The following is a 27,813-nucleotide window of genomic DNA, read 5'->3' on the forward strand; positions in this document are numbered from 1 at the left end:
GAAATGATGTGACAAACTATAGCTGACAAGTATGAGAGGTTCTAAATTACAAAGACTTGCATCAACAACCTTATCCAGCTAGGACAAACAAAGATACCAAAAGCAAAATCTAACAATGTATTCACCACAGCAAACCACATTTATGCCTTGGAAAACTGAAGCCCAAGTGCTCCTCTGATGACACTTTTGATTGACATCAGTCCCTTTCCAAGAAGCATGAAGTGTGGCTATAGCTTTCATTCTGGTCGTTTCCCAATGACAATTGTGAAGAAGCACCAGCACGCAAGTGGGCAGAGATTGAGGAATGATCAGTCCCTTCCACTGATCCACACTTTGTACATCAGTTTTGGGTGATGGCAGTGACTCTGTCTAGCAGCAATAGGGTAACTCCAGTGCTGTGGGTTGGACTATCTTGTTTGATAGAAACTAAATAACACTGAATCTAACTGAGGAATCTGAATAAGGTAATTGACATTCTTGGTTTGAACAAATTTATACTTGCAACTAACATCACATACATCAACAAGCCACATTTAATATCACAGTGACCTTAATACAACTGTATTGGTAGTTTCACACTCTAATTAAATTTCAGATGAGTTGTATTTGATGTGAAATATTCACCACGTTACAGATTCAGCATTTTTGCAAGGATCTACCAATAACATTTTGTGTCGCTGCCCTTCTCTCCATTGTTTCCATCAGGTGTGGATCCACCAAATGTTCAGTTCTTAAGAGACATAATGTTCCGTCGCCTCTTATAACACATTGTAATACATTCTTGGGTGACATAATTGGTCAATTGGTTAAGTTGCCTGCAGTAAAGAGGAAATCCAGCTTCAAATCTGAATCTGGCACAAATTTCCATTTATTGTGACAGTCAGTCAGTCACAGTCAGCACGGACTGAGTGATGGAAATTATGGAATGAAAATATTTGTAGTAAGGATACTACCACTGTCTCCAAAGTCATATGAATGCAAACAAAAAGCTTTGATGATAAAAGTAGCATAAAACCTGGATTACAAACCACCTGAAAAATATAATTTGATTCAGTAGGCCTCTGATTACTTTGTTTTTTCCTGTAGAACTTTATGCAAGAGAATACTGGGAAAATATAGAACACAAGCAGTGAACTTGTCACTGTGAAGCATGTTGAAAATTTTGTAGCTATCTAGTTAGTTTAATGTTTCATACTCCATTTTCATAATATGTATGAAAATGTTATGTAACAAAACAGGTTTAAATGCTAGCTGATATGATTTTTTTGTGTGTATTCATGATTGGTAGCCTTTTGGAGAATAGTAAATAGCATAATATTTAAAGTTAATAGGAAGAGTGAACATACTAATCTTTTAGAATACTCGAACATCTGCTGGCCTGGTTGTGTGTCAGACATTTTATGTTGTGTAGTGCATGTAATATGCATGCTGCACACCTTTCTGAAACGTGTGAAACTTCAATGATACCTAATGAAGGATTCTTTTCTTCTAGTGTTACAGATTTAAAGTCATGAGGTACTACTCTCATCACTCACTCTCTTTATTTGTAAGTGTTTTCGCAGTCATGACATGGTGTCCACTAGGTCCTACGCTTACATAGATAGTTAGTTCACCATGTTCATCAATGACGAAAGACGAATAAGTGTAAGCAATGGATTGTGCTTTCCAAAATGATAATGTTCCAAATTATATGAATGAAAATTACAAAGCATGTTTATACTGCAATGAAATAACGCTGCCACCAGATTTGAATATTATTGAATCAGTGTGGTCTGTATCTCAAAAAGGTCAGTGGCGGTGGTAGTGCTAACAGCAGTAGTCACCAATGGAAATTCGTGCGTTACTTCAAATGGCCCGCCCAACTTTGACGGGATCCGTAACCAAGACTATACCAACGATGTATGTACAAAAACCAAAGATATACCACTTCGGGGTAGACACGATTATTATCGTAGTTGAGAATATTATCTTAGTTGTTTACACTTGTGATTATCAACTGTAGCGCCGGGAAGAATTTGTTTTCGCCAGAGCTGTGTTTATTTATGCGAGTGGGAGAAGGAAATGTAATATATTAACAAATTATTATAAAAGAAAAACAAATGGCAAGTATTCGTTATGGTACCACATTATCATATTTTTCGTAGCCATATGAAAATATAATGTTTTAGTTTTTACAGCGCGAAACGAAGTTAGTACGTGTTATTAGTTGTTACCCATTTATGTGTATTGTTTTGTGTAATAGAGGCAACAGGATTCGTGATAGCGGTAATGTGAATGTTCTGCTCGACATTTTTTGTTAAGGACGCATAATAATGGACCTTAGTAGCCCAATTTTTTGATCTTCGATAAAGGTAGCGCAGTGTCTGACGTACTACACTCACGCTCAGCCAGTTGGATTTCTTTGATTTGCAGACTAATGGCGATATGGTTTTTACAGTAAGACCATAGCTAATTCTTCTGCCCTTGTCAACCGAGATTGTGCTCCGCCACAAAGCAGACCTACCTAGCTGTTAACAGAGCGCTAATTTCTTCTACTGACTTTATTTTTGCGGACTACATATGAGATGTGTCCATACAGTTATCAAATGTTTACACGACACTGAAGTTTTACATAGATTTTATTGCTTAATGTTTTAATCCTCATTTCTCATGCTTCCTCCACTTTCTGATTTCATCAGGCCTATCTAAGTGGATTGAAGCTGTTGCTTGTAGGTGATAAGTAATTCACTCTTTAACTCCACTATATTACTCAAGACATTGCATATGCTCTGGGAGATCGTGGATTTCATTTATGTGACTTCTCTCTGTACTAAAGTTAAACTCTCAAAGTCTTTCTAGAGATTTTCTTTCGTCCTAAAAGTACCATTTATTATGAAACTTTTTTTCCCAGACACGGTCACATTTTATGTTGCAGTCACAACCAACTATGTGTATGAAATAAGAGTAAGTTCACTATATGTCAATCACTGATCTCCTCCGAGTGCAGAGGCACAGTGATTAAGCACACTGGACCCGAATTCAGGAGGATAATGGTTCAAACCCGCACCCTGATTATCGTTTTCTGTGATTTCTTTAAATCGCCCCAAACAAATGCTGGGATGGTTCCTTTGGAAGGGTACAGCCTATTTCCCTCCACATCCTTCTCTAATCTGAGCATATGCTACCTCTAATGGCTAGTTATTGATGGGATGTTAAACCCTAATCTCCTCCTCCTCCTCCTCCTCCTCCTCCTCCTCCTGCTTCTCCTCCACTGATGAAACGACATTTTTCCAAAAGATTACAGAACAATTGTCAAAATGCTAAGCTATTTAAAGAGAAATCTGCAAGATTTTTGACACAAGGTAGGATTCTTGTAACATTCTTCTGTATTCCTAAACTGGTGTCTCCGTCAGTTAAGTTTCCCCAAATAGTAATTCTGTATCTAACTAGTGACTAGAAATATATGTGGAGTGTTCATTGATTTCTTCCTTTTTAATCACCTGTAGTTGTTGTCATGGATATTGCAAATATAACTGGACTGAGATGCTTCATTAAGTCTTGGGCAATGGATTTATAGATGAGGTAATGAATGATCTGTTAATAGTCCCTAAACTGAGCTCAGTAAAAGAAATGTTTCTTTTATTTCATTGTTTGAATAGGTAAGTTAGACAGTCTGGTATCGTATGAGAAGTGTTGCACTGTGTGTATTAGTCTCTTCATGGTATAACACTTCACTATTTACCTTGACACAGTTGATATCAGATATTTCAGGGGCTGCTCATTCTGTAAGAGGACTATTACTGCTTTTTAGTTTTGTACTTCTGACATCTGCAAGGAGGACAAAATTTTGCATAATGTAAATTGAAGTAATCTGCTGTGTTGACTCCTTCATAATGTTATATAACCATCATAATGAGGGTACTGTGGCTCACAATATCAAAAGCTGATGTTTGTATGCTCAAATGAATTCATTTTTTAAATATTAAGTGTATTATGAAGAAGACTTTGTTTCCAGTAAGTAAATAAATATTCAGAACATAATCAAAAATGTAACAGAAAAAAGAAATCAGAAAAGTGAAATGTCAGTAAAGGCAGAAGATGAATACAGTGTCCCAAAGTTGCAGACACATCTTTGTCATTAGCTGGTAAGTTGGTTTGTACACTTCCTTGGTAGATAGCGTACAGTTTCTAAGGAAAGCCTACCTAAACAAGTCTGGTAAAAATCAAGTTAGCCCTCTATCTCCAGAAGTAGTTTTCATTATAATAATCTCCTTTAAGAATAAATTTTCAAGCAGTCAAATAACAAAATGTTTTTCAGCCGAACTTAGTGACATGTTGAGTTACTTAAGAAATGAATCTTTTCTCAGTAGTGCTTTCTCATGAAGAGTTAAACATGCTGTTGTCATGCAGGTCCACAATAAAGAATACAAGATATTAGTAAAGGATTACCAGTGCCCCTCACCATGCCAGTTCTTTTGTAAAGGCGTGTAGTGCAGAAAAACCCAATAAACCAAGAATCCTTATCTTTTGGAGTAATTTCTGATTTGTAAACTACACTACTGGCCATTAAAATTGCTACACCAAGAAGAAATGCAGAAGATAAATGGGTATTCATTGGACACATATATTATACTAGAACTGACATGTGATTACATTTTCACACAGTTTGGGTGCATAGATCCTGAGAAATTAGTACCCAGAACAACCACCTCTGGCAGTAATAACGGCCTTGATACGCTTGGGCATTGAGTCAGAGCTTGGATGGCATGTACAGGTACAGTTGCCCATGCAGCTTCAACACGATACCACAGTTCATCAAGACTGGCGTATTGTGACGAGCCAGTTGCTTGGCCACCATTGACCAGACGTTTGCAGTTGGTGAGACATATGGAGAATGTGCTGGACAGGGCAGCAGTTGAACATTTTCTGTATCCAGAAATACCCGTACAGGACCTGCAACATGCGGTCGTGCGTTATTCTGCTGAATTGTAGAGTTTTGAAGGGATTGAATGAAGGGTAGAGCCATGGGTCGTAACACATGTGAAATGTAACGTCCACTGTTCAGTGTGCCGTCAGTGCGAACAAGAGGTTACAGAGACGTGTAACCAATGGCACCCCATACCATCACGCCAGGTGATATGCCAGTATGGCGATGACGAATACACGCTTCCAATGTGCGTTCACCGCGATGTTGACAAACACGGATGCGACCATCATGATGCTGTAAACAGAACCTGGATCCATCTGAAGAAATGACTTTTGCCATTTATTCACCCATGTTCGTCATTGAGTACACCATCGCAGGCACTCCTGTCTGTGAGGCAGCATCAAGGGTAACCGCAGCCATGGTCTCCGAGCTGATAGTCCATGCTGCAGCAAATGTCGAACTGTTGCTGCAGATGGTTGTTGTCTTGCAAACGTACCCATCTATTGACTCAGGGATCGAGATGTGGCTGCACAATCCGTTACAGCCATGCAGATAAGATGCCTATCATCTCGACTGCTAGTGATAAGAGGCCGTTGGGATCCAGCACTGTGTTCCGTATTACCCTCATGAACTCACCGATTCCATGTTCTGCTAACAGTCATTGGATCTCGACCAACCGAGCAGCAATGTCGTGATACGATAAACCCCAATCGCGATAGGCTACAATCTGACCTTTATCAAAGTCGGAAACGTGTTGGCACGCATATCTCCTCTTTAGGCGAGGCATCACAACAACGTTTCACCAGGCAACACCGGTCAACTGCCGTTTGTGTGTGAAAAATCGGTTGGAAACTTTCCTCATGTTAGTACGTTGTAGGTGTCGCCACCGGCGCCAACCTTGTGTGAATGCTCTGAAAAGCTAATCATTTGCATATCACAGCATCTTCTTTCTGTTGGTTAAATTTCATGTCTGTAGCATGTCATCTTCATGGTGTAGCAATTTTAATGGCCAGTAGTGTATAATGTCCTCACACAAAAGTTAAATATAATGGAACAGTAGACTCAGTTGGTCATGATTTTTATCCTGTGTGCAGATACCAGTGTGTATAGGGTCCATGTCAGTCACTTAAGTATAAGCATTTAAGCGTTTGACATATTTAGACATACTCTTCCATGGTTCTATTTTGAATACTCTACTGTTTCAAATATACATAAATGATATTCCAACTGCTCTGTCAGAATATGAAAGTTTTGTCATTTAATATGAAGGTTTTGCCCCTTTTGCTGATTATACAAGTATGGGAATAAAAATAAATCCCCTTACCGAAATGGCAGCTAGTAAAATATTTGGAAAATCAGCAGTTGGTTCAAGACAAAAGGGACTGAATTTTGACAAGCCATGGTGTATAAAATGCAGATTTTTCACAGAACTAACTCCACAAGCCAGAAAAATAGCTTACTCCTAGAATGAAATACAAGAAGTAAAACATGTTACACTTTTGACACTTCAGATAGGTTATAGACTTAATTGAGAATCATTATCAAATTGTTCAAAGCAAGGGGAATGAATTTTGACAAGCATCAGTACTTAAAATGTAGTTCTTACAAAGAACTATACAAGCTTTGAAAATAGTAGTGTCAGCTGAAAGTTGTGATTCCACCCATCCACTTTGACCCTTGATGTAAGTGTGTTGTACTCTGTTGTGGTGTGGTGTTTTTGATTTGGGTTATTTTTGTAGATATGGCGTGTTGTAGTATTTAACGCTCCTCACTTGTGTTGTATGTTTCCGTTGCTTGTTAGGTAATTTAGTGAGTCATTTAAAGTTGGGACCTGGATGTATCAAAAGGATAAAATGTGCATTTGCATTGGAGGAGTTAGTGCCAGTTTGCTAATCAGTTATTCTGACTTTGGGTATTGTGGCTACTGGATTCATATGCGTGTTTGGAATTAGTAATGCCTCGTGTATTTTATGGTTGGAGATATAATATTGTTTATTTCTTTTTGTCAGTCATGGCATGAACATAAATTTATAAGGGTTGTGTTGTTTGGGGCAGGAGACCATCGGTCTTATTGGATTAGGGAAGGACGGGGAAGGAAGTCGGCCGTGCCCTTTCAAAGGAACCATCCCCAATTTTGCCTGGAGCGATTTAGCGAAATCACAGAAAACCTAAATCAGATTGGCCGGACGCGGGATTGACCCGACGTCCTCCCAAATGCGAGTCCAGTGTGCTAGCCACTGCGCTACCTTGCTCGGTTATACATTTATGAGAAGGCCAATGGGCAAAGATATGTTCCCTATGTTCAAGTTCCTACAGTTATTTGGAATGATTGTGAACAGTTTTGTTTTCTTTTGTTTTTTGGTGTTTGAGGGATTTTTTTTTTTTTTTTGGGGGGGGGGGGGTGTGGTTGGGGGGGTGTACATGTGTGTACGTGTGTATTTGACTAACCCAGGTATATGTAATGGTGCCTGTAGTTGGTAAGTATTTTAATATGTACGGTATGTGTGTTCATGTTTATAATTGTTTGTGTATGCCAAAATTGGTTGTGATGCAAATTTTCATGAATTTCAGGGTTTTTCTTGTTAGTATTTGGTAATTGTGTTGGATTATGGTAGGTAGGTATTGTGGGTAAACTGTGGTTGATTAGGTTACATTTTTTATATTTGTTGTGTACATGAGTTTTGGTTTGGAACTTCCTGGCTCATTGTACTGTGGACTTCATTTTAGATAGACAGGATAAGTGAAGGTTTGGATGATGTGTAATGGAGTTGAAGATTTGAATGTGTTGTGTTTTGGTGCTACTGGCTTCATTTTAACTGCCATATAGGCTAGTGAAATTTGTGGTTTTGGAGCTATTTGTGTGTCCATGGTATGGAGGGCTTCTTGTGAACTATACAACAAATGAAATTTGCGGTACTTGGTTTTTAAGTTGTGAGGGGGTTACTGCTATTGTGGTCTTCATCTGATCTATGTAGGTGATCCAAAATTTATGATGCCAGTGGTGTTCCTTAAAAAGAGAGAGAGAATTTTATGTTCTTGATCTTTGGGTTAATATTTGTTTTGGAAAGGTATTATTCTCATCATCATATATTTAGTTATGGGTCAAAGGAGACAGGTGGACTCACAACTTTCATTTTTGCCAAATAGTGTATATACAAGAAGGAAAAAGTGTTAAGTTTTGAGACTGCTGATAGATTACCTTAATTGGAAAACCTCCTGCAGAGAAGCAGTGATGTGCTGTAATTCAGCTATGTTCGCAGTACCCGTGGTTATTGCTATAGCTGATTTAAACAGTGGATGAACTAGTTTGTAATGCTCATTTCCATTACTTACAGGTTATGGAATCATTTTTTATGGGAAACTCAACTTATAGGGATAGTATTTTTGGAATACCAAAGTGTAAATGTAACACAAGGGTCAAAACATCTTCTACAAAGACTTCAGGTTGTTAACATTAGTGCAGAAAGGAATCGGGTAAATGGGTACACATGTAGGCCTGCTGAGTATCTTGCCAAAACATATTGAATGGCAATTAAGTAGTGTGGTAGACTTTAACACTTAAAGAACTTCGTGGCAACCCCCCCTACTCCATTAAAGAGTATCATCAGAAACCTTCTTAAAATTTATTTTATGAGCATTGACACTGTAATACAATGACATTTTGTAATGTTATGTCGTTTTATTGTATTACACTTCAATCAAGTCTACATCTTCGAATTCTTCACACATCCCAGAGACCCTTCCACATCTGATCCAGGGAATAAGACTAACATAATGTACCATAATTGATTGCCATACATTATTTATTAATCTGAAAGTTGCTTGTTCATGGGGCAGAATTTTAAAAAATACCAACTGTTTGCTACTTAATGTGTTTGATGGTGAGCTTCCAGATGTTCAGCCATTTTATGCATAAAATCCAGAAGTGCACTATCAGTAAAATTTGCAAAGAAAACCTGAGAGATTGCTTACAATATTTTCAACAGTGAGTTTTTATAAGTTATGAGATTGATCAGTAGTCCTTTACTGTTGCTGTATCTCCCTTGTGTGAGATTGTTTGACGACAGCATACTTAAGTCCATCTGAGTTCCTAGTCTCCCTGATTTGTTTTTACTTTTTTTTTCTTGGAATATATACATTCCAATATACATTAAATTTTTAATTTACATCTGGCAGATTGTGTGCTTCTTTCCTGTCTATATTTCACAAATTCTTCCAAAGTGAAATTTCTTTTTAATTTATTGGGCTTGCGGCTGTCCACTTCTCATTATTTGTGTAGCAGCAGTAGTAGTAGTAGTTTATTCATCTGTGGATCACTTTTGCAGGGATATTGGACATTCCATGAAATTACAGTTGCAGAAAGAAAAAAAAAGTAAAAATCATAAGTAGGCTAACAGAAATTAAACTTGTACAGATTTTACTAAAAATCGTTTTATTTAAAAGAAAGCGACAGATATTTCAGGCTTCTTCACAAAATAAGTTGTTGTTTTATCACAAAAGTTTTCCATTATCTTTGTTGCTTTATGTAATGTATCAAATTTAATTTTGTTTCCGTCCTGGAGTTTCAAATGTTTAATTGTGTTGTAGCATACTAAAATAAAGTCACATGTAATTGTGAGGCTTTGTGTGTGTATAAAAAAGAATAGGAAAGCTTCGTGCAAAATGGGTTTATCATGATTTGGCTGACAAAAAATTAAGTATGTAATCTGAAATTTTCTGAAAGCTACACAGAGCTGATACTTTTGGGATTCTAGCTTAATAATGTGTTGTTGCGGCAAAATTTTCTGTAAACTGGTGCGAACTTGCGTGTCTCCACTCATTGATGTTTGAATATATCCTAATATAATTATATATTCTATAATATCAGTTATCCTCAGAAATTCAAACAGATATGTAATGCAATATTTAGATATATTTCACTTATGCCAGGATTCACACCCTACTTGGAATGAATATTCTGACACTTACAGATTTTATGCCCATGTAATTGTTGTTACTCTTGATAAGCATCTTGTCTGGATTGTACTCAACAAAATTCTTACTGTACGTTATAAGGGTCAAGAGGAAAACAGAACATAAGTTATCTCAGTTTTGACTATTGACATAATGTTAATGGCTGCTGTGATGTAATGCATATATTCACAGTTTTGCTGTTAGTTGGTGAAGCCGACGAATGTGAAAGCAAAGATACGTGGTTGTGACGGACTGATCTGTAGCTTAGCCTGAGGTCTAGGTTAGTTTGGAAGGTGACAGTTTGGCTGTGAGTTGGTAAATCAATGAATGTGAAAGTAATAAAAAAGCCTGATTGTGGTGACAGACTGACATGTAGCTTTCTGTTTGAAAAAATCACCACTGCTATCACATTATAGCCACCATATTATTTATGATGTTTGTCGTATGTTTCTGATGACTTGTATCAAATATTCCTCTTTATCCCATTATGAACTGTATGAACTTTTCTGATGATGATTTTCTCAGACCTCGCTAGGTCCACCAATTACATGCCCCATAAAATATTAGCTTTCAACCTCTCCAACTTTCATTTATAATTGCCAGTGTTGTTAGTTACAGTTCTGTTTGTTACTGTAAATTTCTAGAAGCTTCTACAAACTTGTTTTCATTCTACTTGAATAATTTTGCATGTAAATGTCCTATCATCCATCAGCTTAGCAATACCTAAAACTGGACTCTACAACAATATTGACATTTCTATTATTATTTTCATCTCCCTTCCACCCTATAGTCCTAATAGTAACTTACTCCATACCCCAAAAACATTATTTTGTGTGTAGGAAGCCGTGTGTGTGTATAGTTTGAATTATTTGTGTACTGACTTTAAACTAAAATGTGTGTAATATTTCACAGTGCAAAGATGGATTTTAAACTAAGATAGACTCTTCGTATTTCTATTTTATTGATGAAATTCTGCTTCAGCTTATTTTGCACTTAAATGCCCACTGCACTGGTTTGTTATGTTTCAGAAGTACTAGCATATAGATAAATGACATACTTCCAGTCTTTGTTAATATGTTGAATAATGTTTTAGGACAGTACAGCATAAGCTGCAAGATAATATGTTCTGTGAAGCAGCTGTAGTAAAAAATAAGTTGTGGCATTATATTGAGTTTAATGAACAAATTCCTTTTGTGTTCTTCGCTGTTGTGCATTTATAACCAGTGCATTTACTTGAGAATGGTGGTTTTGGTGTGAAAATAAAAATTACTGAAGTAGCCAGGATACAAGAAAGGTTTTCATTGAGACTTTTCATTCCTTTCTAGGTTGCTGAAAATAAGTATTATTCTGGCACAAACAAGCTGGCAACTAATTTGAAGACACAGTTTAAAAACTTGATGTATATAAAAATAAATGAAAAAGTATACCTGATTAGCCACAGATAACAGCCAAAGATTCAGCAAATGATTTTTTTAAAATTCCTTACTATGAAACTTTGGCTTGCTAACAGTGTGTGCAACTGAACAAAAAACAAAGTATAGTATTATTTAAGAAGACCACACTCCACATTTTTAATACTATGATCTCTCCATTTAGAGTGTTGTCTAAAAACAAGCAAACACTGAAGATGCTTCAATAATGGTATCATATAAGAGAAAATTGTATATTATTGCACAATGTATCTCATGCCCATTGCTTAATCAGCTTACCCATATGCACAAGTTGATCTCTGCTAGTGCTGCGTGTAGTGCATTACGAATGTGACCACAAGGATTGATGCTCATCTGCTTGACAGGAGATTCCTTTTTCTCATTCTACCAAAGTATTCTACTCATGAATGGATGACAAGTGATCTAGTGTTCTACCTTTTGCTTTTGTTTGAATTGCACCATTGTTGCTTATCATGGCTGGGTTGGAAACTGAAAGTTTGCATTGTACCCAGCTACAGCCAGTGTGGCAGACCCTATTCTGTGCGAAAATTGCCCACGTGTGGAGTATACAATATCAGAGGACATTCACTGACCTTGGCTAGTAACATGTGCAGTTGAACTTAATAAGCTGCTTTGTCTTGGTTCAGATATCCTCTGTGATGTTCAAGTTGCATGTCTTTACATACTAAACAAATAGTTTGATTTTACCTTGCTCAAGATGCAAAGCCATAATACATTTACGGGTATAGATCAGTGAACAATCTTGCTGAAATTAGATTGCATACTCTCACACAGGGTAAAATACATGCTCCACAATACTGTATGTGGCATACTAATAGGCATTGAGGGTATGGTTAACATGATGAATTATTTTTATACAATAGGTTATTTCCTGAATAAAATCAGTAGCTGGGGTTGCAGCTCTCTAAAGTATAACAGCATATTAATTTAATGTCACTTACAAATACAGGTATTATTATTATTATTATTATTATTATTATTAGTAGTAGTAGTAGTAGTAGTAGTAGGTAATATTATTTGTAATTTAAGTCACATAAAGGCAGAGAGGATTTTTACTGATGCATTACCAATTTGGTACAACCATTCTCTCACTCTCCCGTAGGAGACCTATATGTGGAAGTTTTTCGAAATCTGTACTAGGGTGCAAATTGATGATATTTATGTGCATAAGGCATTGCCAAATGTGGAAGTTATGTTAAGTGGAAAAGGCAGGTTATTGACTGCCGAACTGTAATTAGCAAAGAGTCAAAAATTTGTTAGTTGAACTTGTTGTAAGTGTGTGTATGATTGCTTACTAAATAGTGTAAATTATTATAAAATACGTGAGTAGCTTCACAGAATACCTTTCCACATAGGTAATGTCGGATAAGCTATATTACTTTTTTTTATCACATGAAGTATGAACAGACAATTCATACGTTATGTTTTTTCATGTTGCATATAGGGTTTGCTTTCAATTCTTCGGAAGCTCAAGTCCTCTCCTGAGAAGGAACTCCGCTTATTGTTGTTAGGCCTTGATAATGCTGGAAAAACAACACTACTCAAAAAACTTGCATCTGAAGATATATCACACATCACTCCAACACAAGGTTTCAACATAAAGAGCGTTCAGTCAGAAGGCTTTAAGTTAAATGTTTGGGACATTGGTGGACAACGAAAGATTAGGCCATATTGGCGAAACTACTTTGAAAATACAGATGTTTTGGTGAGTAACATATTTAGATATTTATACATAAACTATGAAATATAAATGTGCATGTGCAGACTTACAAGTGTATGTACATTCACAATATGCAATTGACTTCAGCCTAAAATTTCAGCTAAATTTTCGTCAGCAAATTATCCTTACCAGTGCAGTGTTCCTTCCAGATGTACACCCTCCTATTGTAAGAAAACACACATACTTGGGAGTTAATCAATAAAAGTCCTGAACATTTAATGAAATATATTTCTCATAGCAGAGTACTGACACATAGCTGTATGATTTCTCTGCAGGCTGTCATTCTTTATGGAAGTCTTCCAGCATTTACACTGCACACAAATTCCTGTGTATTGATCCATGATTTTTACATAAGAAAGGAATATCTGTCCTTACAGTGTCTCATTGAGTGGCTTAGACGTATAACAGATGGTGGAATTGAGATTTGCTTAGTATAGTGAACAATGAACAGTCACATAATATATATCTTTTGTGATTATGATTCTTACAGTGTTAACTGAAGGCTAAAGGCAAGTGTTGGCATTCTGTAGATCAACAAATTATGCTAGTAGATTTCTTGATTTTTCTTTGTTCTTATTTCCATTACCAAGCATGAAATCAGAATTGTATAGTACTTACTTCCTGTGTATTTAGCTCTTCCATAAGAAGACTGCTTCATTCTAAGAGAAACTTTGTGAGGTGGAATGGTGAATTACCTATTCACACCATATTATTATTATTATTATTATTCAAGCCTTCTTCGTGTGTGCTTTTATTTCCCCTCTTCCAAATCATTATGACAGTTTGCTGTCGTCAATTGGTCTTTCGAGTCTCAACTTCTCAATGCCTCTGAAAGTAGCTGTCGTTATTCGGAGTCAGACTACCTCTCTGGACCGTGATGATATGTAGCAAAAGCTTTTGAAGTGGAATGTAGCTCAGGGGAAAACTCAAATATGGTACATGAAGTTGGACCAGTCCCTGGGCTCACATACATCATTCATTGGTATTTCCAGTTTTGAGGATGTGGTTCTTACTTTTGTAAATACCCCCTCTCCTGAAAAGGAACAGGACTGCTACCCACATATAAATTATTACTGTCCTTGCTGGTACCTCAGGCATCAAAATTTCTAGAGTCATTTCATGATGAGTGCCAAGTGTTCGGCCATATCCTTCAAATCTCGTGCAGAGGAATCATCCCAGGGGAATGATGATTTGGGATAGTGGAATGCTGTGTTCCTGTCATGTGTGATTCATTTTTGGGGAAGGTAGTTCTTGATGCCAGTGGTGGTGATTAGTATAGATGGGTCCTGTTGCAGAAATCGTCAGTTAGATTTCCAGTGACCACTTCCGATTTCCACTTATCCTTGTGAGACCATATGAGAAGCTGCATAAATGAAATAAACAAAAAATTATTACATAAACTGACAGACTATTACATGAGATCCCATTTTGATCAAGGTGGGGAGGGTAATAGTGATCTACAAATGCCTCAGCAAGATTGATGCACAAGTGTGATTTTCTGAGAACGGATTGATGATTGTGGTATGGATCTGTTGGGGTTCTGGATTTTCTTAGGTTGTGCATGTGAGTTTTTAGGCCTGACAGTTTGAGCAGGTTAGCAAGATGAGATTTGACAGCTGAGAACCAATGGTGGTGTTTGCTGGAGGCTTTTGTAGTCAGTGTGAGAAGAGTTATTCCAGAGCAGAAGTATGAGGCAAAACAAGTAGCATTGTGTTTGTTGGAGGACAAAGACTTCATTTTGGGAGATGGGCTGCAGTAATTTTGAGGCAGAGCAAGAATATCTTATCAAGAGAATGGAGTTAGTTCATAGATTGCATGCGCTTTATTGATGATGTGAATTTGTAGCTCTATATTAATGAGAACTTTGAACTGATGGAACTCAATTGGATCATCCACTTATGTAGTGTGCTGCCTAACATGAGCAGTTGATTGTTACAGCTGGTTTACAACCATGATATATGAGTTCTTCTCCATAACATTAGTTTCTCTAAACTGTGCAGACAGAAACTTTGCCTCCAACAGATCTGTGTCTGCTCACACAATGTTGACCTTGCTCCTGTCATCAGCCTGCCTTTACTCCCACTCCTGTTCTCACCTTATTTGAACATGACCAAATAATTTTCTACAAGTAGTTATCGTCAGAAACTGAAGTATTGGTAATAGTTTTAAAGTTTCTGTTCCTACCTTTTGTAACTGTTATGAGGCATACATGAAAGGTAAGAAGTGTCCAGTACCAAAGTAGATATATTCATTAGAAATAGCTCTTATTGGTAGTTTTAGTTACGTACAAAGCTAATGTGTATGTCTGCATGATCGTCATTCACTTCTTAACACTTTCCATGTGTTGTAATAGCGTCTGCATCAAAGTCCCTATGTGGGAATTAAGCTTGTTGTCAATGGTGGTCTTGATATCATCATCTTCAAACCATTGTCCACTGAGCAATTGTGTGAGGTGCAGAAAGAGGTAATAGTTGCTAGCCACAAGGCTGGGGCTGTAGAATGAATGATCAAAAATTACCCAATGGAAATCTGTGTTACAGTGGTACAGGCAGTGAAGCAGTATGTGACTGCACATTATCATGGAGGAGGATTATTGTGGACAACAGTTTCCAGTGCTGCTGATTTAGGATGGAGATGCAGTTTAGCGAGTATTTTGCCACAAAACGCAAGCTGTAATGTCGATATCAATTATATCACCGTTTTTTGTCCACTTACTGCACAATTTTAGGGATCTGGATGTTATGCCTACCATTCTGCTGTTTATCATTCGCATTTATATGGCGATTTTTAAAGTCTTGCCACCACTATCTAACCTTTCCGCCATTCCAAATTGGAGGTCCCTAAACTAGGTACAACTCTTGAATAATTTGAACAGCTGTAGATCCTTTTGGACACAAGAAGTGACTTACAGCACCAATTATTTTTGAGGCCATTGTTTTCTGCGTTCATCCACAGTCAAATGAATACTGAATCATTACAGTGAATTCTGACTCTTTGTAAACAATCAGTAGATGGTGCTGAATTGTGCAGTTTTGTTCCATGTTGCCAGCATATAAATTTAAAGAAATGACCTTCACTTTTGAATAAACCTCACAGTTCGTTCCTCAGGGACAAAAATTGGATAGATATGTGAAGTTTGGGACTGAAGTTTGTCGCATAGACTAGAGGTTGAGAGGGACCCACCTGTTGTTAGGACAAGAGGAGACAAAGGTGAATGAAGAGGGGTGTCCAAGAAAGTAGATGGTCAAATATAGTATGTTGGTAATCACTATGTCAGCTTCAGTCCAGAGATGACAGAACAGAATGTGAATTGAAGATGGACTGAAGCGAAGAGGAATGAGTAGGAGAATCCAAAGTACTGTGAAGAATTAAAAAGGAAAATAAAAAAATCAAAAAGGGGGGAGGGGAGAGAGAGAGAGATGAAGATATTAAAAAACCTCAGAGGCACCCTGTTTGCCACTTGGGTGTCAAATGGTTCAGACCATTACATTGCCAAGGCTATGACTTTCTTGAGTTAAGCCTTGAAATATGATCATCTATCCCACTTTTGTTTTTAGCTGCCTGTCTTACCTCCATAACACTCTTGTCAACCGATATGACATTCTCACACCATTATCTCTCTACCCCAAATTTCATACTGCTACTATTGTTCCAACCAGTCCCACTGTAAGACCTGCTCCAGGCATCCACCCTCTACCACTTAAACTCCAACCCCACCCCAGGCAAATTGTATAACATCAAAGGCAGGATAATACTTGAAACTAAACATTCCGTGTACCAACTAATGTGTTCACAACATGGCTTTTTATTTGGTAATATTTACCAGTAAACAGTGAGTACATGAATGGACGCAGAGCAACTATCTGCCTTTTTGTATGTCCGTCCTTGTGCCTGGAGGTGTGGGGAAGTATGGCTGTTCACTATTTCAAGAAAATGAAACACCTACAGCCGCCGTTATGACGTCATTTATTGTGTAGCTACCAGTTTCAGCACTTCAATGCAACATTCTCGGCCTACGTTGATGCTGAAGGGGTTTTCACAATTGAACACCTGGTTTACGCAGACTACTACAGACATCACAGTTACAGGTAGTCCGCGTAAACCAGTTGTTGGCCACTGATGCATCGTATATATGAATCGTGATAACCCCTTTGACGTCAACTAAAGCCAGAAGATAGTGCATTCAAGTGCCAAAACTGGTAGCTACACAAAAAATGGCACCATAAGGACAACTGTAGATGTTTCATTTTCTTACTGTCTGCCTTGGCTGCTGAGCATGCTCTGCAGCAGCGGTTCTCAACCTTTTCAACTTTGTGAAGAACAACTAAAGATAATAAGAAGAGGGGTGACATAGTTTGTTAATTCCATCAGTGGATTCACATCCGCAAGTCAATATGGTAAGCTGATTGGAGAATGTCCAGGTGCCATTCATGAATACAAAAAAAACCTGTAAAAGTTCTGAGGTGTCTCGTAACAACACCAGGAGGTATTGCATGAACAATTGTAGACTTCATATGGCTATTATGGCTGACTGCAGCCAGGATTGAGGTGCCCATTAATATCAAGTGATGCATGAGAGGGGTGTTTGCGATTGGGATTTCAGTTCCAGGGGTACTGAGGAATATAACCACTCCTTATCTCTAAGTGAGCTTCTCCGTGCTCAAATTGTATGCAAAAACATTCAAAGAGACTTCTCCTTTAGAAGTTTTACTAAATTTGACTAACCAGCATTCAGGGTTATTGAAAAAGATTGACCCAGTTTAATTGATTTGTATTTCATTATGTGTAAATTGTACACGAACAGTGCACATACCAGTCAAAAGAGGAAGTTTTAGAAAAAAGAAAAAATCCCACAAACCACAGGTTATAAATATTCAATGCCGCCCTCCCCCCTCCGCCTTTGCAGCCGGGCAAATATCTAAGCGGTAACCAGACTCGTCCACCATGCAAAGAAGAATGTCTCATGTTACTGAGTTCACCAGCAACAGTGACACGGTTCCATGGGTTGGCTAGTGTTGTTGGTAAAGGTGGGACATAAACAGCTCCTTGACAGTATTAATGTGTGAGCCTCCATCTTTTTAAGCATCACCACAAAATTTAGTACGCTATTCTTTGTCATTCTCAGGGAGGGCGTACCCCAGTTGTAAGCAATAGGGCTTGTACAGTATTGTAAACACTGTTTTACAACTCACCATACAGTTGGTTGATGTATTCCTAGTTCCATACTAGCTCTATTGATTGACTTACACGGACTACGAACAAAACTGTCTTGTATTCAGCTGATGTTATACTCTGAGACACCCTTGTCAGCCAGGACTTTTTCCTTTGCAGAGCTTTGTTGAAATTGCTTAAATCAATGGCTTATGCATTTCCTAGTTGGTGGTTCAGTACCGAATCGGAGAAAAAAATGCCCACTCCACTGCAACTGCCAACTCACTTCTTGCAAACTTAAGAACACAGAAAACTTCCTGCGGCATTATAGCCTCTTGTTCACAGCTACCTATTGCCACGAATACCCTAGTTTACACAACTATCACAGCTCTTGCAGGCATTTACGCAGCTAGTGGTTAACAAAACAAATCTTTGACCTTGCTCTTTCCTTTGGTATGTAGACTGTTCATGTTCTTTTCATATGATGTGAAATGCAAATTAATTAAACTGTGTCTGTCTTTTGGAATAGCCTCGTATTTTCTAACAACTGGAAAGAAGACATCTTAATAGCAATTTTAAAATCAGTAGTGAACCTTACTTCTCCCAGTAGTTATTGTAGATCCATTCTCTCTGGCTTTATAGTAAAGATCCAGGAGTGCACAATTAGTTGACATCTAGTTCCCTCTTGCACAAAATAGAAAGAGCACTGTGGCATTGCTTTATTAAAATATTAAGATTTTGTTTATCACTTGACTGCTTTGTTACTTGGTAAAAACACATACCATTATTAATACCTTTCTACTCTCCAGATATATGTCATTGACAGTGCCGATCGTAAACGCCTAGAAGAAACTGGACAGGAATTAGAAGAGCTGCTGATGGAAGAAAAGCTTTGTGGTGTACCATTACTTGTCTATGCCAATAAGCAAGATCTCCTCCATGCATTACCAGCATCAGAAATTGCTGAAGGCTTAGGACTGCATACTATTAAAGATCGTCCTTGGCAGATTCAAGCTTGCTCTGCCACTACTGGCGAGGGGATAAAGGTGTGCATATGATGTTTTTCCATCTCTTTGTGCTCAAGGCCAGTATCTGCGTCTTTCAGTCAATATTCTATTTACTGAGCAAGGAATTGCAGCAACCACTTATTAATGTTATCAAATTTATTTTATTACCCTTTACAGGTTTCAGGTGTTTTCATGTCTGTGTATGGAAAGTGCACATCTAGATTGTTACTATGAACAAATAGCAGGTCTGATATTTGTTCTCAGCTCTCACATTTTCAGCACCTTTTTCAGAAGTGTGGCTGCCAAAATTTTAATAAAATGCATCATAATCACGGTCTGCACATCTTTTAGAAGTGAGATTTCTATGGAGTAACTTTTGTCTGATTGGAACAGGATGCCACAACCAGTTTTGTTTCACATTATCAACTTGCACAACGTTTACTGACAGGTTGCATTCAATTTTGCGCAGTATTAAGTTGTTTGTAAATAAACTTAATTTTAGAAACAACAAGCTACAAAACAGCTTTATACATTCACAAAGTATTATGTTGTTCATAGATAAACTTAATTTTATAAATTAGAGAATACAAAACAGATGCATACATATGATTAGTAAACAAGTAAATTGCATAATATTTCAGTAACTGTACATATGGAAAGTGTGGCGGAGTAGAGCATTTTCAAAGTTCCACTCACTTTGTGGTGAATCTCTTCCCAAATGCATGCCTCCTTAAAGTTACTGAATCGCAGTTCTCAGCCAGAAAAGGCTATAGGAAAAAAGCAGCTTTACACCTTGTAACCACAAGTCGCACTAAAAATCGTTTTGTCAGTGGAAGGAATAGTTAAATGAAACTATTTATGTGCGTAACATTTCACTCTATTACAGTAAGCTTGCGTACACCAGTTACTACCAAGCCTTATTCTAAGCTGTACAAAGTCTGAAAAGCACACATAATTCATAACTGTAGCCAGTTTATGGTAATTATTAATGATATTTCCCAGAAAGTTTACAAACAGATTGTTTCTTTTAGAATAGCTCACTCAAAGGTTGCTATAATCAATCTCATGTAACAAAATGTTCATGTTCGCAAGTGAGCAACACACATGAATTTAATTATTTAAAATGTCATCAAAAGCTTCTGAATTTCACTCTGTGCATTAAATCAAACTCTCTTCAACACTTGACAGCACTTCTCAAACATTTTGGTACCACAATGTCACAATATTAATAATTTTCATCAGAGCACATATCAGTAGGTCTGATCACAATAAGATTCAAGCCCCGACTCTATTCATCTCTCTCCACAAAAGAAGTTTATAGTTCCCCAAAATACACAAGAATATGCTTATTTCTGATTGGCAGAGAAACAGTGCAGCCACTCGGAAAGCAGCTTCAATTCCACTCAGTCCTGCACATATATACAGAACTGATCAAAATGTGTCACTGAATCAGGACAGTAAATTACCATAAATAAAGTTTGAAAACCCACAAATATAAAATTAACTCCCTTTTAAGAATACTACTATACCAACATCATAATCTCATTTCCCCAGTACCATAATCTGACAAAATAATTTATAACAAATTCCTCGGTACGATTGAGTAACGCAAACATTGTTCTCGAACATTCCTCACATGACCAATTACTTCAGTGTACAGCATAATAACTTTACATAAAACATTATTTCACATTCACATCTTCATTCACTCTCATAACTAAGCGCAATAATAGTACTAATTAATAGACAATTTGAAAATTAAACAAACAGAATTGCTAATAAAAATGACAGTATTTTGACTGCAGCTCAGAGAATGTCAGTCAGCTTGTGACCTGTACCAGATTGCATATGCATACTCAAGCATCTGACTCCACCAGTCCTGCACATGACTCGTACTGCATGTCTGTCCACTGTTGTAATGTCCCATCTAAATAGGTAAGGTACTATGCCTCAAAAGAAAGAAGAAAATGCCAGTGTTGAGAACAAGTATTAACCTGGGCATATAGTATTGATGCAGAGCAGGAAGCTAGGTCAGCACACAGTAGGGCAGGGCAGCACAGTACGACACAGCACATACTGGGGCACAGACAGCCAATACAGCTACCGTAGGCCCTTACGTGCAACATGTACGGGCAGCTGCTGGTCTGTAAAGGAGCCTCACTATACAGTTGTAATTTGCACTCACTGGTTTTTTGTTCTAGGGCAGGGGAAGCCAAGAATTTGGCTAGTGCCAAAGTGCTCAGACTAGCTTCACATTTTCCCCACCACCAAATCACACTGTCTGAGCACAAGAAGGGGGAAGAGGGGAAAACTGTGAACACACCACATTTAAATGGCAGCTGCATATGACTTGGTTTTATATTTCACATTTCTCAACAATATAGATCACAAACAAAATAAATTTTTAATATTATTTAATTATTTTTGGCATGCTGAAGACATAATTAATTTTTATGTTGTACAAACTGTCGACATATGGACAGACGAAGACAATTTCACAAATTTTTGCAGTCAAGCTGCCACATTATGGTAACTGATGTAGTTTCACAATTGAAAAAAAAGTCTTTCACCCCAATATCGTGACTTCAAATACTGAAACGTGGAAATTTTACATAAGGATAGTAATGTAGACATGCTGGACAATTTTAACATAAAAATATTTGTTATTAAAACTGGAATTACCTTACAGGTCAATCATTTATACCTGCATATGCACAGGGGCACTTTCAACTGAAATGGCAAGTGGTCTAAAAAACAACTCGAGAAAAAAAGATGTAAGATTGTCCTCAAAACCTTTAGAAAACCATCCTTGTACCTCTTTCAGAGCCACAATGAATTCTTCAAACGCCGGCCGCTGCGACCGAATGGTTCCAAGCGCTTCAGTCTGGAACTGCGCAACGGTCACAGATTTGAATCCTGCCTCAGGCGTGGATGTGTGTGATGTCCTTAAGTTAGTTAGGTTTAAGTAGCTGTAAGTCTAGGGGACTGATGACCTCAGATGTTAAGACCCATAGTGCTTAGAGCCAAGTCTTCAAACCACACATTTTCTTTAATGCAAGTGAGCTTAGGGAACTGGACTGTCTTTGCCAGAATCTGCCCCTTCTACAATGTGATTTTCTTTTTTAAATGTATCACCATCAAATCGAAAAGAAATTACCTTGCAATGTTTTACTGTAGTCAGTGTGAGGTCAATCCACTTAAAATCTGCAAGCCATTCCAGATGTTCTAATTTTCGTTAATGCATTCCTTTTTCCTTCATTAATTCAATAATATACAGTTTTAAATCGAAAAATTATTCAAGGCATGCCCCTTAACTTAACCAACATACTTTACAGTAATATTTGAAGACTCCAAACTCTTTATTCATTTCCATTGAAATCAAATGACAATGAAATAATGCGTGTGACTTCAGAAATTTTACTGTTCATACCGCCAATTTCTTCACGCCCTCCAGGCATGCAAATTTAGCACAAAGTACTTTTTGATGTTCAAAACAATGAATATATCTGTTGATCATTGTAATTTTCACATTTTCATTATAAATTAAATCTTGAAATTCTTTCTGCATGATATTGTAATGTCATTTCATAGCAAATGCGCAAACCTGTCTCTTACGCAAATTGAGGATTCTCCTCCCTCTCCTTTGTCATTCCCATTTATTTTAAAGGATTGCAATGATAGATCATTAGGCTGCCTCTTTTTGTGCAAACAACCACTGGACATGTGAATGTCCTTCTTGCCATGAGCAAATAGTGAACTCGGAGTGTTGTGCCAAGCAAACAATACAACACTGCAATGCTGAATGAAATGTCACACTTTTCTGTGTACTTATGAGAAGGACCGAGCAAAGCAGTGTGACAGCTTTGGGCTTGGCCCACACATGGTGTGAAGTTTGGCACGCTGTGGCTGGCCCTGTTCTAGAGGGTATGAGTCTTTTCCATTGTTTAAGGATTTAATGCAATCTTTCACAAAGCCGCAAGTTTTGAAGACCAGGGCAACAACATTTTCAATTATAGATTGTTGCGAACATGACAAATGGTTGAGTGTGCTTTTGGATTGCTGGCAAATCAGTTTAGATTATTCAGGAGTCAAAGTTAAAGTAGACACTGTAGACAACTTGGTAAAGGGTGCATGTGTACTTCTCAACTGCATGTCATTAAATTTGCTGTTATTGGAAGGAGAAAGAAACAATGAAGAACTTCGAGAAAAGCCTAAAATCCAGCTGTGCCCATTGCAGCATACGCGGACTGCAGCTAGGATGCATGCCTTTGTAGCAAAAAACAGCTTTAAAAATTATTTCATCAGCCCTGTACGAATCGTGTTGTGGCATGTTGCAAGTAGCAGAAAATGACAGTATTAATTTAAATTTCTTTTAATGTTATTTACGAGCACTGTTTGATTTATTGTGGCCATTATTAAGTTACAAGGAAACACAGCTGTTATAAGTGAGTAGTGTATTTCTTTCGCTTGTTTAGTCTTTGAGTGTTTTCTTCATGGAACCAAGATGACTCGTGTCCTATCAATTCATCCAACGTCAAAGCAGCTAGCTGTAGAGCAAGTCAACTGCACCATTCAAGAGACAGGAAACTGCAGCACTGCCACACCCTAGCACAGTCAGTGTTGGTGCTCAGGATTATATGGTAGGACACTTCACCGTTAGAAAGCACGTACTGCAGAGAACTAGGTCACTCTGCTCTGCACTGTCTGTGCCACCTACGGCCAGGTGTACACCCAGCCTTAGACATATGTGTTTTATGAAATAACTTGAATGTGCACCTTCCATAGATTGACATGAAAATATGCAGACACACAAATTTTATAGCATGAATAAGGGCTGGTTGCTTCAGTTCATTGCTCATAAATATATGACACATTCATGGTTTTCTGAAATCAGTTTTAGAAAAAAAATCATGTCATACTGTATTTACTTTTGTTTAAACTCCAGTTTAATTTGTATTGGTTACCAAGCATTTTTATCACCAGGAACTATGTTTTTGCACTTACTCTCCTTTTTTCTTTTCAGGATGGAATGGATTGGGTGTGTAAGAACATCAAAAGGAAATAATTTTGCCAGTTAAAATGTATCCATCAGGTACACTGATACTCAGTTTTAATATTGAGTCAGTACAACAGCCACATGAGAATGAGTCTTCAGTGCAATTGAGATCTCACTTTTGATTAATTGTTTTAGTGTTCCAAGAGTTGTGGACCATTAAAGGTTTTAGGTGCCTTCTTTTAGTTGTAAGCCAGTTGTTGGTACCCGTAATGAATTTTATTTTTGTGTTTTTCAGCAAGGGTTAAAGAAATGGCATTATGTAGTGTTATGTGCTGAGATATAAAAGAGCGCATTGTTGTAATGGGAAGTTATAATTTAATTTTGATAGAAACTGTAGATCTGTTTTCAAAATGATTGTACCGGGGGGGTGTCAGTTATGTAACGAAAATATTGAAATGCTTAAAATATGTAAATCGACCAACATTAGACATGCGATGAATAGTTGACTTCACTTTTCAAATTTTTGTGCTTAGTATTATACTTGAACAAATCTTATGTTGCAATGCACTATGTGTGGGTTCAGTAAAGCTGAGAAATAATTTCATACTATGTGAAAGTTGAATAATGTGCTAGTTTCAAAGGGAACCATAATTTTAATCTAGTGTACCACTCCTCTCATGACATTGTAATAGTCCTCCTTGTAATTACAGTTCCATATTCAGTGGATGTAATGCAGATTTCCTTGTCTGCCATTTTAAATTGGAGGTTCTCATTAATTGTGTAAGATAGCTCCTGATGCTTTCAAGTTTTAAACTCGGAATACACTTAACTGACTAGGTGCCTCACAATAAGAGAGGAAAAAAAATCAAACTTCAAAGCATATCCATTACATTGATTATTTAAAATTTTAGTGAGATAATTCTTGAAAGTCAGAGCACATGATTAATGAATTATTCGTCACAAAATACATTTATGTAGTTTAACGATTAGGTCAAATGTCTTCAATCAAAGAGCAAGTGATAAAATTATTGAGCATTATAGTTTTATCCAGAGATATTTTTAATGAATCTATATCATTATGACTTGCACATATTAGAGTTTTTAAGAAGTTTTAATTTTTATGAATGTTTCCATTTTATGTGAAGAATCTCAGTTTACAGTCTTCTGTAAACTAGTATTACATGACAAATGCTTATTGCTGAAATATTGTCAGTGCCTTGCATCTTTTTCCTGAATGAAATTTGCTTTACAATGCAGTTGTTAGAGCACGAAACTATCTAGTCATCCGTCCAAAACTGCTTGTGATATTGTTTTTTATTTTCTCATGAGTAAAAATGTAAAGTAGCTCTATGATCTCATATGATATACAAATATTTATATATGAACATGTGATGTAATAAAGCGGTTTTGCTGAATATCTGTTCTCATTATCATTCTTACATAATTTTTTGTTCTAATGGAACAATTCAGACTTAGGTTTACTTAAATAATTTTTGGTGAACGCCAGGGTAATATCAGTAGTGATGAAGTTGTGAAAGTCCTGAGCATCTTTATATGTAACAATTAGGAGGGCTGGTAGTATACTTTCCTTACCTGAGACTGTTGTTAGTGAACATATAGTATGAAAAGGTATGTTCAGAACAGAGATAAATCCAGTTTCAGTGGTGCAACAAGAGTGGTTGCTTACATGCCTCTGTAGCTTTTTTAATTTGTACAATCTCATTTTCATGATCCCAATATGAGTGATACATAGAGGGCTGAATAACTTTTCTAGATTCTTAATACCTATTCTTGAAAGTTTGTAAACTGGCTTTTACAAGATAATTTATGTCTTATTACCAAGAGTCTTCCAATTCACATTTTTTAAATGTTTCTGTGACCTCCTTCTGTAAGTCATACAAACCTGTGACCATTCGTGGCACTGTTCTGTGTTTACATTCAGTAGGTGCTATTGGTCCTACAGGTAATTGGTCTCGGTCTATCGTGCTCTGGGTAATACTCTAAGATAAGATGCACAAATGATTTTTAGGTAGTCTCCCTTGTAGAATGACTGCATTTTCCAGCTGTCTTGCCAACGAATCAAAATCTGCCACCTTGCTTACCTAAAGCTGAGCTCTGTGACTTATCAGAATTTTAGTCAAAGGATACAAATTTTTTTGTTTTGTGAAGTGCATAACTTTAAATTTCTGTACATCTAAAGCAATTTGCCACTCTTGGATGACTTTGATCTGACTGAATATTTCTGCAGTACTTCATTATAGATAACAGCATCATTGACAAAAAGTCTGAGGTTACTATGAATATAGTCTGCCGGATCATTAACATACAACATGAACTACAAGAGTCTCAACACAATTCCATAGGGCTTGCATGAAGTTGGTTTTACTTCTGTCAACAACTCTCAATACGAGATAACATACTGCGCCCTTCTTACCCAATCAACTCAAGCCACCCCCCTGCGGGTTCGGGGGTAAGAATAGGCCTGCGGTATTCCTGCCTGTCGTAAGAGGTGACTAAAAGGAGTCTCAAACGTTTCGGCCTTATGTGATGGTCCCCTCTCGGGTTTGACCTCCATCTTTCTAAATTCTTCCGAAGAGCGAGCCAATTGGGGAAGGGCGCCTTACTTGGTGCATTGTGTCCATTTTGCATTGAGAACTTTCGCCAGCTTATTCGTCGTTGCATTGCAGTCATGCCCTCTCTCCATCTCTTGGGCATGGATACGTTCCTGCGTGCAGTTTCTACCTTGTGCTGTGCAGTGCCACTTTCTGCACTGACGATGACCATGGACCACATGTCACCTAACATCCAGCACGGTAGCCAGTCCGTTGTGGTGGGGCTGCCATGTACCCTGTTGGTTGTAGCCCCTTGACAACACAGGGATTGCTCTACTGATGCCTGTGCCATCAACTCCCCACATATGCCAAGGAATAGATGCCCGTCTCCCTGGGGCATCAGGACTCCCGGCAATGGCCATCCTGCCAGGTGGCTATTGCTGCGGCTGGGTGGCGCCCGTGGGGAGGGCCCTTGGTCGGAGTAGGTGGCATCAGGGCGGATGACCCGCAATGAAGTGTGGTACATTATCTCTCGCTGGCGGCCAGCCGTCAGCAGTCTCTAAGCGTTCCAAAGCTCACTTTAAGGCTAATGTGTATGACCCCAAACCGTTCCCCTCCCTGGCCACACCATGGGAGGAACGAAAGGCTATGAATGACAGTGAAAGGTATTCGCCCCGGTATCTCGTCTGTACCAGAGCTGACGGGGAATCGTTTGTGTCTGTGAAGCCTCAGTCCTTTGTAGAACATTTAGAGGACAAGTTCGGGAAGGTGGAGGGCTTGTCCAAAATGCGCTCAGGGTCAGTCTTAATAAAAACAGTATCCTCTGCCCAGTCACGAGCCTTGCTCGCTTGTACGAAGCTGGGGGATGTTCCTGTTACTATCACCCCGCATAAAAGCTTAAATATGGTCCAGGGCATTATTTTTCACAGAGATCTTCTTTTACAGCCCGATGACGAGCTGCGCGCCAACTTAGAGCAACGAGGTGTCCATTTCGTCAGGCACGTCCACCGGGGTCCGAGGGATCATCGAGTTGCCACCGGTGCCTTCACCGTGGCCTTCGAGGGTGACACATTACCT

The 27,813-nt window shown here is 37.9% G+C and overlaps 1 protein-coding gene across 1 annotated transcript; it reads left to right on the top strand.

The window, feature by feature from the left end:
* Positions 1 to 1,947: 1,947 nt before the first annotated feature.
* On the top strand, positions 1,948 to 25,599 carry LOC126473325 (ADP-ribosylation factor-like protein 3). Its single transcript, XM_050100310.1, has 4 exons — positions 1,948 to 2,102; positions 12,755 to 13,015; positions 18,991 to 19,227; positions 24,212 to 25,599. Exons 1-4 carry the CDS (start codon positions 2,100 to 2,102, stop codon positions 24,251 to 24,253), a joined length of 543 nt encoding a protein of 180 aa, XP_049956267.1. The 5' UTR covers positions 1,948 to 2,099; the 3' UTR covers positions 24,254 to 25,599.
* Positions 25,600 to 27,813: the final 2,214 nt, after the last annotated feature.

This window comes from Schistocerca serialis, chromosome 4, assembly GCF_023864345.2.
Source record: "Schistocerca serialis cubense isolate TAMUIC-IGC-003099 chromosome 4, iqSchSeri2.2, whole genome shotgun sequence".
Classification (NCBI taxonomy): Eukaryota; Metazoa; Arthropoda; class Insecta; order Orthoptera; family Acrididae; genus Schistocerca; species Schistocerca serialis.

Excerpts from the sequence above, each read along its gene's own strand:
- LOC126473325 (XM_050100310.1), top strand. Across the intron at positions 13,016-18,990 it reads TTGAAAATACAGATGTTTTG|ATATATGTCATTGACAGTGC; the intron begins GTGAGTAACATA and ends TCTACTCTCCAG. Across the intron at positions 19,228-24,211 it reads CTACTGGCGAGGGGATAAAG|GATGGAATGGATTGGGTGTG; the intron begins GTGTGCATATGA and ends TTTTCTTTTCAG.